General features: G+C 35.8%; 1 protein-coding gene across 1 annotated transcript in view; it reads left to right on the top strand.

Annotated features, from left to right (window-relative positions):
* The window catches only part of CRPPA (CDP-L-ribitol pyrophosphorylase A), a 107,306-nt gene that overhangs the window by 14,180 nt on the left and 74,930 nt on the right, over nt 1–18,196 (top strand). Inside the window, exon 3 of the mRNA XM_041466752.1 lies at nt 10,791–10,940. Coding sequence (XP_041322686.1) covers nt 10,791–10,940 — 150 coding nt within the window. The remainder of the gene's footprint in view (nt 1–10,790; nt 10,941–18,196) is intronic.

Below are 18,196 nucleotides of genomic sequence, written 5' to 3'. Positions count from 1 at the left end.
AGTTGCTTAGGGCACTGTGTGACCACAAACTCTAGTGCCCGTGGGGTTTGGTTGCTCAGGACTGTATGCGTGGGAAAAGAGTTATTAATTAAACATCGCAGTTTTGCATTTGGTTGATTAAATTGCGCAAGAGCCTTCCTATAACACATTGAGTTTTTTTTCTTCTTCATAAAATGATGCAAATCATGTGTTAAATGATATGCAGTGGATCAGTATCCTTCACATCATGATGTTGATTTTGTAATGGTGCACACTGTCTGGAGGTAAAATATCCTTCTTAAATATAAACCCCCTAAAAACAATTTTAACTCCTGTGGCAGATGCATCAAGATTTCTGCTCCACTGAATACAAGTGCTAACTCGTCCTTATATTGATTTACTGTAATATGCAAAATCCTTTGTGGCAGAGTGCATGCTCACTGATTGCTTTTTGCAATGTAAATCAGTATTTGGGGTATGAAAGATGTCTTGCTGACTAAGTTGTGCTTCATTACTTGTACATGCAAGGTAATACTATGCAGTCAAAATAAAATAAGCAGTCTCGTTAATTTTAGTGGAAAAAAATATTGAGTTTGTGTTTCATTAATTTTTAGAGCAGATTTTTTTTTTAAATTTTGCTGCCTGGATTTGCAGTGTAGCATGAGTTAAAACAAGAAAGTGCTGGTAGCTCATCTTATTGTCAGTTATGTTGAATGCATGCCAAAATGTAAAGCTGTAAGTATGGTTTAAAATACTTCCAAAAATATTGAAAACTGATGGTGGGTTACTGGCCGTGTGATTTGGTTTGAAGTATTTGAATTGCTTAGACTGAATTATAGATCTTATAGAATCCATTGTAATTGTTTATAATGTACAACTATTACTGACAACTGAAAAGAATAAATAGGTCATAAGGAAGTCTTGAAACTCTGCACCAGCACGTGCTGTTCTTTAGGTGACGGATGCCATGTGTGGTGTGTATCATATACTTAATATAAATTGTCAATGCCACTTTAAAATATTTTTAAAAAATGTATCTACAAGAAAAAAAAATTAAATGAAAGCATGTTGTTAAACAATTCCAGTTAATGCACTGTGACAAAAAGAAAAATTTAAATATGTTGACTAAGGTAGTAAGACTTTTTTAGCTAATATGACAAAAAATATTTTCTGTAATGTACTGTGCTATTGTACCTATGGAAAACACTGATTTCCTTGACGATTCTTGGATTCCCACAAGGAATGCACAGATAAAGAGTGCACTAGAGGAAATGCTATATAATTTGTATGACACATCAAAAATTTATATATTGGTTCATAAAAGTTCATCCTGTGAACTTTTGTATTTTATGCTTTCTTTTAAAAGTTTATGTCAGTAATTCATGATACAAGAAAAACATAAATGACTTTCTTACAGCTTACTTTCAGTCTGTTTTTAAAAAAAAAAATCTATTTTTGATATGAAATCAAATGTACCACTCTTCCCTTTTCCTTAGTGCATGTGTACTTGGTTTTGCTTCTTTTCCACTTATGGTGCATTTTTGAGCTTGCTTTCAATGCTGTGTGTTGAAAAATTGTAGCCTGTGATACATCTAGTTCTTTCCTCTACTTTAAACATCTATGTATTTTTTCATTTCTGTATTCCTATTATTCTGTCTTTTTGAGGGGAATCTTTTCTATTTTCTCTGAGAAATCTTATTTGTTCCACAGAATAACATTTAGAATTTAGCATGTGGTTGATCAGGCCAAAACAGTATTTACTGATGCTTAGGAGTAAATGCTTTAAATACAAAAGAACAGAAATTATGTAAAGTAGAAAAGAACATGCGTGATCTTAATTTTTGAGCAAGTTGCTGTTATCTTCCTTAGTTTGCTCTAGCTAACTGGGGCTCTGACATGTCTTGATGTACATGGGCTATCCCCAGTTACTCAGATAGTATATTCTGATAAAGGTGACCTCATTAGAAGAAATGTTTTCTTTTTCTAAACAGTGTCATAAATATACATTACATTTGTTTAAGGCATCCTATGTCTTTGAAGTCATTTCAATGTACAACATAGTGTCAGCTCATTAACATTGGATCAAAGTGTATATTAAATTTCTGATTAAACATCCCCTCTCTTTCAGCTAGGAATAAACACAATTATAACTTCTTCCTTCCTGGTGTTGGTTTAAGATTAACATGTGCCCAATTTTAGTGAGTTTGACTGTTGCTTCTAGCCAGCTGGATAAACAGACTTGAAGGAAATTAGGTGAAGTTTAGCATACAAGCCTTTTTTTCCTAGTGTTCAAAACTCCTTACATGTGTTCTAATTAACCTTCTTTTTGTCTCGCTGATGATTAGGTTTAATATCTGTGTAAGACTAGGCTTGTTTAACATTTCAACCAGTTCTCTCCTTGGGCAATTAAAAGCTGCCAGTGCAAATGTGTCAAGATAGCTGAAATTGCACTGGCTGGTGATACTGCCTGCATAAAAGAAATTCTAGTGCTCACTAATGAGAATCAAACATGCTGTAGCCATGAGGATTATTAATTTTATCTTTTGGGTTTTTTTTCTTTTCCCCCCAAAAATTCAAAATAAGATAATGTAAGAATTATTCTTTTTGTTAAAGAATATACCTTGCAGAAAGAAAGTAATCGTTTTTCTTCATACTTAATTTCTAATGGATACACAGCCCAGGTGGCAGATTGTGCTTGTTTGTCAGTAAAAAGAACAGGTAGAAGAAATCCTCGCCCCACCACAGCACAGTCACCTAAGTTATGTCTATGCTACATGGGAGAGTCCGGGTGTGAGTGTGGGTGAAAGTATGCTATGCCCTGGACTCAAATTTATGTTTCTGCATGCTAGTGAGAGCACCTCTACCTTTATTGTGGTGTGGTGTTCTTTATTGAGTCATCTTGCTTGTCCTGTAGTCCTGACTGACTCCGTGCTGTATCTGGTCCTTCAAGAGAAGTGTGCAGCTGGTTTGGGGGATCTTTTGGACACGACATTTACAGAATGAGTTATGGGGGCAGATAGTGACGGTTTGAGTTGAAACCATGCAACCAAGCTGCTGCCTTGCCTTGTTATCCAGAAAGTAGCTGGGTTCTGGGTGCAGAATGAGGTTATGAACTCTGAGGACTATGTGCAGGCTTGTATTAGTTCAGTTTGGAAGCTTGGCTAGTTTGGGCATGAACAAGTGTTCACACCTAAGTTTAGAAAACTTTGCTCACATGGTTGAACAGTTGTTTTCAACTGCACTTCTGTATAGGCGTGGTGGCTTATAGTTTGTGTCATGACTTTGTATCTGCCTAAATCTTGTCCCTTGAAATAGAGTTGTTTTGCTAGATTTCTGTAGATTGGAAGAGGAAATACCCTAAATCTTCCATCTCTGCACTGGAATCATAAAATTTCTCATAGATTAAGAATTTTGGTTATAGAAAGAAAATGTAGTCCTAAATAAGAGCTGGATACAAAATACAGAAAATGAAAAGTGAAAAAAAGAAACGTAAGGAGATAAGGTTAAAATATGGTATTTTAATGCTATACCTTAAATGTTTATTAGAAGTAATTCTCTAATTGCTTTATTTTACAAAAAGGTTATATGCCTTTGTTTTATTAGATATAGAAGGAATCTGAAAAGAACATCCTCTTTAATATGTGAAATATTTTAATCTTATGATTAACTTCTTGAATTTTGTTTGAAGGTTCTATTTGATAAATTTGAAATAGAAAATCTTTCAGTAGAGACAGTTCTTCTAACTTAAATGGTAATTACTGAGTTGTCTGAAGTATGTTGATTACTGTAGATACAATTAGTTTGAATGCAAATGTCTGAATAGAAGTGCAGGTTTCTACCTGTTTCATGTATCAGAGATACTGTGTTTATTTCTGTATTTTTTTTTTCATACTGTAGATGGCTGTGAATGCCCTTCCTGGAAAGTGGTTTGATCTGTGTAGAACAATACTCTCCCTGTAGTAACATGTGGAAACAGTTTAATGGAAAAAAATGAGAAGAAATTAATCATAGTTATTCTGAGCTTCTTTTTCTGGTTCATAGCCAGACCTAATTTAGTCTGAAATCCTTAGGAGATGGTAGTGTTTGGAAACATATAAACAGCCTTTCACCCAACAAAAACCATTCCAGGACATATTTGTAAACTGTTAGATACCTAGCTTGTCTAAATTAACATTGATTGTTATTGTTACGTAGTTCACCAGTGTCCTAATGCAATCCTTGTCTTCATGGAAAAGCAAGATAAAACTGCTTGTATGTTTACCAAATTCACAGTTATAAAACTGACTTTAATGGTGTTCCAAGATGGATATAGTTGTCCTACAAAGTGTGACAAGCCCCACCATCTCCAGCATACAGTTTCAAAGAAGTTAGCTCATTTGAAATGATGAAAATGTATTTCTAATGTACTTCTATTTTCAGTGTATGTATGCAAGCCAAATTTATTTTTCTAAGGCAGGGTGGCTAAATTATTTGTGAGTCTTGCTTCAGTTCTATTTTGCTTGTCAGAGTTGAAAACAAGTCTGAATAAAGGATTGAGAAAACATGTAAAAGCTTAAGAATAGGAACATTCTTTTAAACTTAGCACTCAAAGGCTTGTTTTTCTATGTCTCATATCAGACCTATTCCTAAGTAATATTAAAACATTGAATTGTTAGTTGGGATGGTTTAAATATTAAAGAAATAAAACATAAAATATACACTTACTTAATGCTACTAGACAGCTGAGAAGATAGCATAGGGAAGATGAATTTCAGGGGAGGCAGAGGCTGTGAATGGAGAAGAAAAGTATTGTTGGTGTAATTAAAAAATGAAAAGAAGTAATGTTAGAGAGATGGAAGGCTTTGCTCATTTATGACTAGACTCTGTAAAGTTGTAAGCTGTCATTCCCACTCTTGAATTTGAGGGTTCCAGACTGGCTGTGTGAGTGGACTTTGTGGGTCTGCATTAGTACTTGGAGCTTACTGGGGACAAGGTAAGTATGCCAAAGACATAGCATCCTTTTGTTTTAGTAGGCCAGCATGGAGGATCTGTGGTTGTCTGAACTTGTTACCACACTGTTCTAAAACAAAAGGAATTGTAGTTATGACATTTTTTGTAAGGATTTTGTGCCGCTACAACTTTTTTTTTATTCCTAGTCCATGTCATTCAACGTGTTGAGATTTGCAGCTATTTACCATTCTTCTGTTTCAGCACTGGCTACCCAAAATGACCAAATCAGCGATGTGAGTTGGTTTTCATGCTCTTTGGAGCTTTTGGCTCCATGATAACTTGTTCTTGGTGTGTTGTACTGTGAGTGGGGAGTGTTGGTCTCTGGTGAATACTGCACTGTGTTTTGGATATCTGTAAGCTGGATAATTTGTTGCTTGTGATAAAAGCTCCATCTCCCTCCCTAATCCTTATGAAAATTTTAGTGGGTTCTGTTTGGATTTTACTACCTAACCCTACCTTATTATAAATAAAATGAGGATTTTAATTATTTATGAATTTTCAGTGAAAGTAAGCTGTACTGCGTTATGTTAGCCAAGTTGTTATATTGTGTGTTGATTTCTGTGATCTAAAAATTCATACTTCATTTTGTAATAAAAGATGTCATTAAGACTTTTTGAATTCAGCAGTCCTTGAACTGATTCTGCTCTCTGATCTTAAAGCTCACCCTGGTTATGGATTCGCTGAATACACGCATCTAAACAACATCTTGTTAGAGTGGAAGTATGATAAACTGAGAACAATGTTACTGTTTAGTGAAAAGATGGGTTAGTACACCTTGGATCCATGGAAACACTAGTGATGCCTTGTTATGCTGACCTTCCTCATGCACTTAATTCTCTACCTTTCTTTCAGTCACCATTGAGTCTTTAATTCTTGAATGCATGTCATGGTCTAGGCAATTATGCAAAAAAATGAACACAAGACTTAGAACCTTTTTGTAAATGTTTGTGACTTATGCAGTTTAAAATGGTTCATAAAAGACACCTGCTGTTTCTAAAAGCATCTGGAAGTGGGTTCAGTTTCACCAGATCAATGGATGAGCTTGCCTCTGAGGGACAGGAATCTGTCCCTTCCCCTGAAGTTGTTAGAATTCTGCATTCTTAGGACATTTTAGCATTGCTTTAAGGAAGCTATAGATTAGAAGGTTGTTTTTTCTTACAATGTTTTATTTGCAAAAGAAAAATAACCAGTTAGTGGTATTTGTTTCAATGTCTGTTAAGAGCTTGGTCACTCATATTTGGATACTTTAACTGATTTATTTAACATAATGTGCAAAAATGGGGAAAATAAATGCATTTCCTGGACATGCCAAAGTTAATGCTTGAATCTGAAGTAGCTTGAAGACTGTAAAGTGGACATTTAAAGAAATTCAGTTTAACTGTCTGTTGAGTATCCACTTCACATTCAGGAAGGGTGCATGATGCATTTTCTGTGTGATTTTGAAAGCAAACCTACTTGAGGTCTGGCTTAAAATTATTAGAAATTGGAAGACAAGTACTCTTGAGTAGGGAAATGTCAGTATAAGACCCAGGCACTTGCTTTAGACTCACAGGATTTGTATTTTGTGCTATGGTAATTCAAAGTGCAAAAAAGATTTTTAGTACTACAGTGACATTTGCAAGTACTTATAATTTTAAATGAGAATAGGTTTTATTTGTTTTATTAATTTTTATGTTCATGTCTGAACTCAAGTCCTCGCCTCAGAGCCAGGCTAAATACTTGTGCATTCCTGACATAAAGAGCAAGTCAATACTTCTCACATTAGAACAAATAAAATTCAAACACCTGAAACTCAGTATATGCTGAGTTATATACATATATATGTTATATATATACACATACTCTCTTACTAATATGGAAATAATTTTTTGTTACTGATTTATAACTGCAAAAACCAACATGGGAATCTCTTGCAAGGATTAAAATGCTTGCTGTTGTAACTGAATCGATGTGGGCTAGCTGAATGATTGTGTTCTTCACATTCATCCCACAATTATCAGGGATAAAGTCCCTTTAGCTACAGTACTGCCTTATTGTAATATTGTCCCTAATGTGCCCTAATATTTAAGTTTCCTAATGAAAAACTGTAGTCTATAGCCCTGTCTTAAATTCCTAAATTCCCCATTCAGTTCATTGCAAGGCTGCTAGGTGGAATTCAGAAAGGCTTTGTGCTTTTCAGAGTAGGGGGAAGGTTTGTGCTAACCAGAAAGAAGTACTGCAGAATGAGCCATACATCTTAAAAGTGTGCCCCTCTTTGGCCTCTATATAAGACAAAACTCACAGCTCAATTCTTTTGATTTCACATGCCAAATGTTATGCCTAGACCATGAATGAAGATGCAATGAGCCAGTTTTGGAAGCAGAAGCACGTGTGGTGAGGTCTCTCTAAGCCAGTATGGGTTTGGCAGCTCTGTTGGCTTATACCAGCTCAGGGATGTTGCCAGCAGTACTGCAGATGCAAAGTTTTCTGTGTTTGGGACTCAGCTCTCTTGTGCCTTATGAAAACAGTGCAGGGCCACAGGCCAGTGTTTTCCCTTGCTTGGTCCCAGTTTAACACAGTCTGAAAGTGGCCTTAGGAATTAATGTAGCTCATGTGTCACTGAGGTGGCAAATGCAGCCCTGTGTTGGGTCACATCATCTGGTTGAGAGACCCTGTGTGTGTTTGTGAGACAGAGAAAGGTCCTGTGGAAAGCGAGCCAGTAGTAAGCAAAACGGTATCAGTTTTTGTGTCGTCTCAGGATTTTAGGGTTTTGTCTCAGTGCTGCACCTTAGCAATTATGCTCAAGCTCAGCTTTTGGAGTTTTGGGCTGCAGCTCTTTATCATATGAAGGTTTTCTGAGCAGCTGAAACTTCTTGGCTTTACTAAGTACCAGAGCTCTCCATTCTGCTTTCAGTCATGGACGGAGTTGTCCTTTTCTGGAGTAAAAGCTGGGGCTTTCTTTTAAATCAAATGACTGCTTATTATCCTGTTTCTGCATGCACAGAATTTCTCTCCTTTGCATGATCAGAAGTCAGCCATGAATCTTATTCTTTGTATTAAATTTCACGTTTTCAATCAGTGCCAGGTATAGTTTGAGTGGACCTGCTGCAGAAAAAAATCTTATTGTGCTCAACTTGTGATTTCCTATTGAAGTGGCAGGAAGAGAGGGGAAAAACTCACCCTGCCATGCTGGACTCAGTTATGGGGTATTGTAAAAGAAAAGTGTAGTTGTTTGAAAAATGCACTTGTTAAATGTTAAGTGCCGTGAAGCTTTGAATTACTTGAGAAGTTAATTGCAGAGTTTTAAAAAAATATTGCATTTGGATTTAGCAGAAATTAGGTCATTCTGAATTGTTTGGAAGAGCTAGGCCTCAGCAGAGCTGGAGTTGTGGTTCAGTATTGTCACAAAGATACCAGTACAGATATTCATAATTTTTTATTGTGCAATAAACCAGATGGCAGGAAAACAATGTGTTTCAGAGTTCTTTTAAGAACATAATTCTGAGTATTCAATTTTATTTAGAATTGCAGTTTGGTTTTTTGTTCCTGAGTGTGCACATTTCACTTGTGAGATTTGGTTACGCAAGTCACATTGTATTCTTCCAGCCTGTTTTATGCTGAAAATGTAACATGACAGCGTTGTTAAAAACTGTAATAAAATATTGGATCGGCCTAAGGAACCCTCTTTTGCTAAATGGCTTTCTGGAACGGTAACTGTTCCAGAAAAAAAAAAAAAATTCAAATATATAACTAATTACAGAAAAACTGTGGGTAGCATGCTGCTCTCTCTCTTTTCCCATGACCTTCTAATTTTATAATTTTGTGTATGTGTGTGTGTGTGTGTGACCAATTAAAATATGACGGCAGCGCAAAATAACATAGTCCAAATGCCCGCAGCTGGGCTGTAGATGTAATAATCCATGTCCTTGAATCACAGGAAACAGAGAGCGGACAAGTTGCAGATAGTTTAGTCTCTCTACTTCTGCTATGCACAGCTTTTGCTCTAAGTACATCTGTTAAATTTACACCTCATTTAATACACAGACATATTACTAAAATTATAGTGGTGTTTACTTTTCTCAGTTTGTCTTTTCTATTAGAGAAATAAAATTCATCCTGGCTAGGACAGAAAGGTGGCCTAGATGACTTCTTGAGATTCTTTACAGACAGTTCTTATGTGATTACCTGCTTTTTTCTGACCTTTCTGTACCACATTTTGCCTTTGGATGATAGTGTTTTGCTCCATGTAGCTTTTGTATAGGTATCTCTTTCCGTGTATTAGAAAGGAAAAGTGCTTTTCAGATTTTGAGAAAAATCTCTTCTCACATGTATCTTTTGAATCTTTTCTCTTCACCCTGTCCTGGTTGGTTATGCATATCAGAACTCTTTGGGCATGAGAAATTGGTTCACATCTCTGTATTCATTCTGTAAAAAAATGAACTGAGAAACTGTAGTTTGGAGCTCATAAAGTGCTCAACATGCTAACTGCATTCTCCTTTGTTTTATTGTTTAGTAGTGTAAAAGGGGGAGGGAAGAGATCTTGTTCTTTCTCTTCTGAGGGGGCAAAACGTTTTTTGTCTTTTTCTGCCATTTTATGATTATCTGAGGTCAGAAATCTTCTAAGAATGGACAGGACTCATGTATTAGGGCAGGATTTGCCAACAGTGATAAGTAAAATCGCTCTTATGTGATAAGGGGCCTATTTTTTTCTGTGTCAAAATTCACTAAACCTCAGAAAATCTGTGTCTGCAGTAAAAAGTGTCAGAATTCACCACTGGGAATAATTTTCTAGGTATACTGTTTTAAGACGTTGGATAATTCCACATATTTTGAAACGGCATCAATTATTCTTTTTTTATTCATCTTAAAAATTCATAATAAGAAGTATAGTGTGAAGATGCTATTCTCAGTGGTTAGCATTCATGGAGGGCATGCTTTTTTGCCCTCTGACTTGGTAAGCAGTATTCTGCCATTGCATTATTTTCTTCCTTGTTGTATGAACCACTCTTGTCCCAGCTGTCTTAAGCTACATCCAAAGCACATGAGCATTTGATAAGTTACTGATGAAGTGTGGATAACTTTCTGCTATCAAAATGCCTAAAGCCACATAGGAGAGTTTTGTTTCAGAGATGCCACAGATCTTTAATACTATATATATTGATGCAAAAATCAAAGGTATATGTTTAATTGGCTTCAAACCTAAGCAAACTAAAACTGAAATAGAAGCATTTAAATATTTGTTCTGCAGCACCGTGCTGCTGGATATTGAGTACTTTCAGATGTATCTGCTGTGTTCCCTCTGATTTCACTGGTTAGTGAGGTTACTCAGTATTTCACAGGGTGAATTCAACACAGAGGAACAAGCTCAGTTTTCTGAAACTTTTCTTGCAGCTTAGTTCTGATCAATTTACATCTGTTCAGATCAAGTTGAGATCTGTGAAAGCAATAGGTGTTGTGGATTGTCAAGACTTCTCAGCTGTGTCTGCTGCTGTTTGCTATCTGAATAGGCCTAGACCTGTCCTCACGGAAACTGCCTACAATGTATAGAGAAGAAAGTCTGAAGAATGAACATCTTAGATCTGTACATGTATTTGCAGTAGATGTTTATGAAGGACTTAAGATTTCTTTCTCTTTTTGGTAAATTGTCCCTTGAAGTGTTCTTATACAATCTACATTGATCTTGAAAATCTCATAAAGACTAAGTAGTATGATTTATGGATTACGAGAAACAGAAAAGATAAAGAAGAAAAAAAAAAACAATGTTCAAGCTTTTTCAACTAAAGCTTTGCGATATAAATTAATATTGATAACATTTAGGTCTCTCGTTGTGTTTTGCTCCACAGGCAGCAGGAGCAATCCGTCCTTTAGTGTCTACTGTTATTGCCTCTGCTGCTGATGGCTGCTTGGACCACTCACTGGAACGTGCCAGGTACAGAGCAAGTGAGATGCCTCAGGCTTTCTTGTTTGATATAATCTATGAAGCATACCAACAGGTAAGATATTAAGACTTTCTAAAACCATTTTTTCATTTATTTTAGTTAAAAAAATGAAAAGGTAACTTTATTTCTCTTCTATCAAGAATAGAGCTTCAGCACCTATTTCAGATTACATCAAACTGTATGCATATTACTTCTGAGTCTTTTAAAAAAGCCTTATCATTCTGATTTATTCAATTTTTTGATTAGTTAACTTTTAAATACGAGAGGGGGTGATGGGTCTAAATGGCTGGAAAGACAAATTTGCTTTATTTTTTATTGTGCATTAAATAAATTACTTAAATGAGTGGGTTTATATGTTTCAAGTTAGGTGTCTGTATAAAGTGTATTGTTGACTGAGAGTATCAAAGGGTTTTGGATGCACAGTGTAATAATGACATTTTATAGTAATTTGGTGGGATACAAGCTGTTCTAAAATACTGAGATAATGTAACTTGCTACATCTAGGTAAATGTTTATTCTGTTTCTTTGCATGTGTGTTACACATACTTTGATTAGCGGCTGAAAATAATGTTTACTTGTCTCTGTTGTAATTTTTCATTTTTTCCTAATATATTGATTTGAAATTAACTTTATGCAGGAAAATTAAAGTTGTGGGTAATGTATTAAACCCTGACTCTTTTGCCTTAATTTGCCCTGAAGACTGCTTTCATTTGCCCCACCCTGCATTCACAGTTTACTGGAAACATTCCAGCCTTTCGTCTCAGCGCTGCTTCCTTTTCATTCATCACCTTGTGGAAATTGCCTGTCCAGGTATCTTCCAGACTGACTGGAAGCAGAGCATTTCTTCATTTGTCACTTGGAAGGAGTTATTTTTCATGTTCATGTTGACAGTCATGCTTCCCATCCGTCTTTCAATTCTAAACAAGCCCAAGTTTCTGATACTCACTTTCAGAGAATACAAAGCTTAGAAGTCACTAACAACAGAAAAAATGTGAGGACAGGCAATGAAGAAGCTGTTACTTAATTGTTCAGTAATTGTTTTCCTTAGAAATGTTGGCAGAAATTCTATGTGCTTGATACTTGAAGATATTAAATGCTGAAGATGAAGGACTATCCAAAATGAAGAGCTACTCAAGTGATTGGACTGTATTCAACCTTTTTGCTTCTGATAGGAGGCAGGGGGTTGTTCTTACATGACACATAGCTGATACTTCTGAGATTGCACCTTGAATGTAGTGGGTATACTCATAAGAAATGTATCCTCTATGTGCATAAGAACACATCTCAAGAGACAACTGCAACTGTTGGTTATACAACTCTTTTTGTTGTGTGTATCTTTTGGCAAATTTCACGTTTATGTGCTGTTTCTTGCAACCACCTTCCCCCCCACCCCCAAACAACCAAACAACTTTTTCTACCGTGTTTGCTTGTAATTTGCAAATATGGTAGAGCTGGCAAATACATAAAAAGCTCTTGTCCTAAATGCCTCACTCAAAAGACAACTATATTTGCAGTTCCTATGCTCCTCTGAATAGAGTTTTTTTCTCACATATGCATTCCATCAGTCTTCTTTTTTGTATCCCTGCTCTTTCAAGAACAAGCCACCAAAGTTGTTAGAAGCAACCAAGGCTATGGTTTCTTGTCCCCAGTTTCCTTTGCTTTGGCTAAATTCTGGTCATTTTAATGCTCTGTGCCTGGACCCTTGGGAAGTATAACACTTTGCTGAAATCTCTCAACTCATATTGTTTCCTAATAATTTATGTTTCAATGGTGTCTAGCTGTCCAAGTCAAGGATTAAGACCCTATTGTTCTGGGAACTGTACAAACAAATAAAAAAAGACAGATAATCATTGTCCTGAAAAACCTAGTCAAGCTACTGTAGGACAGATTTTTGTAGGAATGGAAGCAGCTTATGATGCTTTCTAAATATTAATGGATCCATAAACAATTCCCATAGCCTGGTGAAGGTAAGTACCATTGTACAGATGAACAAAGAAGAGAAAATTATTTTGTTACTCATGTTGCAAGTCATTCACGAAACTGGGAATGGAATTCGTTTTGGCTGACTCAGCCTGGGATCATGATCCCATGCCTGTGTATTTTATACAGTTGTGACCTTTATGCAGCAACAGTGTGGGGAAAAACAGCAGTCAGCCATGCATTCCTTGGAAAGAAACTGTCCATTTGAATTAGTTCTTCAAGAAACACAGGCTTTTTGGTTGCATGGTGGGTAACGTGGAATACTTTCAAACTCCATCTCTATTTAAATGCACTGTTGGATGTGAGTAGATAGGTTTAGAGTGTTGACTTCCAGATGTGTTTGTGAATGTAAGATCTCTAAATTTATTTACCACACAGTTGTGAAATTCAGTTAAAGGTCAGTTATCTGACCCTTACAGGTTTGCTATCTGCAGTCTTTTTTGTCTCTTCTTGTCTGGTAGCAATCTAGGAAGAGCAGACTAGAGGTGCTTCTCCTTTTATTGCTGTTTTGACTTTATCTAGAAATAGAGTGGAGTAAGGTATTAACACTATTAATATATGGAAAAATATATTTGTATGATCTTTACCAAATTAAGTAATTTCCTTAGAAAACATTTTCCATTTCTAGCTCAAGTAAAAAAAGAATAGTAATGACTTTGGGAAAAATACATGCCCTGTTGTGCCTCCTCTAATTAGTTTTATGTACAAATATCAAAGATTGATCTACAATAGTATCTTAAAATATATGTGTACTACAAGGAATCCCCTTCACATTTGGCACCAAAAATCCAGGACAGGTTTTGAGGAATTCAGCCAGGGTGTTCACCTGCATTTCATTGTGATGCATTTAATTTAGTTTTCCATCTTACATCTTCCCTGTGGCCTAAAACAAGTATTCCAAACAGATAATTGTTCAGATATATATTACATTCTGATTTAATTGTTATGATGTCAAGACTTCTGATTTCATAACTATTAACTTTCAGATTTATACAATTTATAAGCTTTATAAAATTTATAAAAGTTACAGCTTTTATTTGTACAATGTGTATCTGACTCAGGACAAGTGACCAATCCAAACAACTGCAAGGGGAGAAAAAACTGTATTTATAGTGTGTGTGGGTGTTGCAGATGGGAGGCTTTATGTTAGCCAGGGGTTTTCATTGGGATTTTAAGTAAAAGAACATATAAATTTGTTAAGGGAATAATTGTGGTGTTGCATCACTACTCTTAGTTCTGGTATGTCCTAATTTGTGACTTCTCTTTTCCTGCACAATGTAATGAATGACAGTAAATGGACAAATTAAAAAATTCAAAATCAATAATGAAAATCTCTAATAACTAGTAAAACCCCTGTAAAAGTTGAAAAAATGGCAGAATCCATTATTTACTTCAGTTCTGAACTATCTGTGACAAAATCAGCCAGTTGAACTTAAAAAAGATCATTTTTATTTTGTTATGTTAATAACAAATTCCTGATCTTTAAAAATGCCCATTTCTTTTCTATTTTTATCCCAAGGAAAATCAGGAAGTTCAAGTGTTAATTGAAAATCCATCCTTTCCAAAGATAGCAAATAAGGGATAGATTCCTTAGACCAGACTTGTTCATTTTTGCTTAAGGTAGTTTCATGTTTCTGTTCCACTTCTTAATTTAAATAGGAACAAATGTGGAGTATGATCCTGCAAGCCTGGGAGGAGGCAGGTGGGGGAAAGACTTTACTTACCAGAAGTCAAGTGTTCCCTGGAGCAGTACCTTTTAAAAGAATTAGAGTATCAGGAAGTCAGGTAGACTACCATTTTCCTTTAATCAGAGTAGGCTGAGACTGATTTTTGTAATACTTGTTTTTGACATATTGTGAAATGCACAAAGATCTGAAAGGTTTTTTTGGTCTTTAACACAAAGCATCTTGTTGTGTCCTGTCATGTGTTCTGTACAAAGTAACGCACACACAGTATATAAAGGCCGAAGTACTCAAAGCATTGAACACTTGAAATATATCTGCTAAAGCAAGAAAGGTAACAGGAACACTTAACAAGCTTTACACTTACATGATCTAGAAGACAAATAACCAAAAATGGAAGCAGAAGAGGAGTGGGGTAGGTGGGAGATTCTGACCAGCTTCTATGTCAGATATGCAAACAAACAGCCCTGGTAAGATGATACAATGGTTAAGGAGTTGTCAGCATGAATGTGGGGAATGCCAGAGAGTTGCTCACCAATGCCACCAGTCCAGGGAAGCCACGAACCTTGTGAGAGGTTAGCTACCAACAGCTGAAAAAAGAGCAGGATATGTTAGAATGCTATTCTGCCGGAATCCTTCATATGTGAGTGGTATGACAAAGTCTGATCACTAATTCAAAATTAAGGGATAGCTTTTTAAGAATCTTATTAAAGAATACACTTTTTTTCCCCTGCTGATCATTTATACATTATCTTACAATTTTCCTCAAGATCTGCTGTACCTGTGGAAATTTATTGCAAGAATTACACACTTTGGGGAGGGTGGGGTGTTTCATATATAGTTAGTTTAATCATCTGTTGATAGCAGACCTTTTGCCAAGCATGGAAGTTTATATTTAGCTAATCGGAACAATGAAACTGAAGTGAAAAAAAAAAAAATAGGAACAGGAAGCAGGAATACTCATTGAAGGAGAATGAACTTCAGCATGTTTAGAGACATTTCTCTGATTCATGCCTGTAACCTCCTTACAGATATCCACACAGATCAGTGTGATCTTAGGGATTCTATCTAATCTGTGTAGAAAATATGTAGAGATTAGTACTTTTTGGGACTACACTAAATTAGTGTATCTGTTCATAGACAACATTAATCACTCTTTGAATATTAAGCAATTACATTTACTTATGAGCCATTACAACATCTGCCTGCATAGGAGAGAACGGCTATATATAAACATAGTAATGACAAGATACAAAACAATAGTGTGTCAGAGAGAATCATTCACATACTTTGATGCTGAATTCTGGGAGGCAGATGTTCTTCCACTCCCCAAAAAAATCATTGCAAGATGTCCACGGATTGGGTGGAGATGGGGAAAAGAGATAGTCTGCGAACTGCCCAACCTGGTCATTAGTAGAAGAAAAGGAAATCCTAAAATGGTTCTCCTCTAACAAACCCCCTAGAAATGTTCAGGGAAGATCTTGCCAGACTAAGAAAGGAAGTTGGCTATTGTTAGGGCCATTGTAAAAGTATTTGCTCAAAGTATTGTCTTTTCTGTATGTAAATAATAGGGAGTGTATTCCATGTGGATTTTGTAAACTTCTAAAGTACTTTTTGAAAGGGCACAACATTACTGGCATTCTTTTTCAAACATGTGTGAAGCATTTTAGTATCCTCTGTAGCAGGGAAGTGGAGTCAGCTGTAGCAGTTTAGCAATATTTTGGCATAGGTCAGGCAAAGTCCTTCGAGGCAAAATGTCTAGACTGATTTGGGGATTTTCCTGTGGCTTCATTCTTTGTTAAAAACATCAATGTCTGTCAAATTATTATTGCCAGGAGCAAGAAGCGATTAGATGAACGGTAGTAGACAAATTGTTGACTAAAACCTTGGCAACTTTGGGAGAAAGGGTCAGATTCAGAAAAAGGACTGAAGGATCAAGATATAAGTGAGACAAAATTTGGGCATTTAATTCTAGTGTTGGAATCCTGAAAAAACCACTGCTCATCCCCTTGCCAAGATATCTGAATCTTCAAGGCACCTCAACATTTATTTTTAACTTTCGCCAAACATGAAACTTTGTGTATATCTAGGCATGTAAGTTGTCACCAGAGTTTACCAACTTAATATTTTATCTCCTGCAAGCATGTTGGGGATCATTTTTTGTCTGATTCTCTTCCATCCTGAGTGGTATGGGTCAGAGCTGTTCATTTTTGTAGTGTAAAAGCTCTGAAAAAGAGATCACCATTGTTTGAAACATATGACAAATAGTGCATAGAATATATATGTTTTATCATAAGTTGTACTGGTTGTTTCTTGGCCTTTGTCTTTTTAAAAAAAGCATCAGGAATCTTTTATTAAGTGTGTTGTGTTGTAAGGATGATAATTTATATTCAAAATTCATTCTTATTCAAATGAATTTTGCAGTTTCTGTGTGCTCTGTGTGTGTGTGTGTAGGTCCACTTCCTTTTCCCCATCCCCAGGCTCTGGTCACCCACTTTACTTTTGTAGTTCATAGTTATATGTTCAGATCTTATAAATATATGCCATGTAACATCATTATTGTATTTGTCCTAATTCTGCATTCCAGTTTGTGTTTATAAGTATTCTTCCTTCTCATTAAAAGTATTCTGAATTACTGAATCAAGTTGTTTGTGAATTAGGCAAGAGTTGGCTAGACTAATAGTAATCTTGTAGTATGATTTGTATGAAGACAGTACTACAAACCAATGTTCTTCTTTGTATGGAGTCTTAAAGGCAGCATTCTTCCATCTGCCTATATAACAGGTAATTACAGTTTTAGTGTAACTGCCTACTTGGTTGGTCCAAGTAAGCTGGATACTCAGCTGAATAGTTTTTTGAAATTCCTAGCCCTAGTTTTAATTATTGGTGTACTACTTGTGTGAAGACGGCAAATATCTCTGACTTTGTCAATGTACTATCTAAGCATATGAAATAATCTAACAAAAGGAAGCCTTCCTGATTTTTCATAGGTCATTAGAATTTTAGATATAATGGTTTGACAAGGAAATCTGTCCACTACTAAATGTTAGAAGGTAATCTATTTCTTCTTACATGAGAAATTTCATATTATCAACAGCACCCTTTCATTGTTGTGGTCCATTTCTGCTTTGATTTTATGACTTGCTTTAGTCACATTAAAAAAATTATTTATTTGGAACTTCAATAGAACCTGCGTTCTGTTCCATTTAATGCACACAGAAAGCTGGTAATTTTTTTCTCGTTTTGATGCAAAATTGCTATGGCGCTAATTTTTTAATAAGGCAGTTTTGCAGAGGTTCTGCCTTCTCTGTTCATTGTCAGGTTGATGGATGCAGACTGTTGTTTACCTGCAGTGCTGTCAACCTCACCTAAATGAATATCCTAATTGTTATAGTCTGCAGGTTGTATCTCTGAGATATTTTCCAAAGAGATATGCTATTCCATCTAGCATCTTTTTAACCTGACAACTGTACCCTGAGGAGCAGGGAGGAATAAATAATTTTTCCTATCCTTAAAGCCTACCCAATTCTAAAGAACACTTTTCAGGGTAAATATGCTAAAACAAATTTTGTTAGTAATGCTTTCTTTTATTCAAGAAGTGAAGCTAGATTGGTGGTCTGGAGAAAACTATGCTAGTTTAGATAGCTC

This window comes from Pyrgilauda ruficollis, unplaced genomic scaffold, assembly GCF_017590135.1.
Source record: "Pyrgilauda ruficollis isolate IOZ18807 unplaced genomic scaffold, ASM1759013v1 scaffold2, whole genome shotgun sequence".
Taxonomy (NCBI): domain Eukaryota; kingdom Metazoa; phylum Chordata; class Aves; order Passeriformes; family Passeridae; genus Pyrgilauda; species Pyrgilauda ruficollis.
This window is presented reverse-complemented; position numbering and strand designations above follow the sequence as displayed.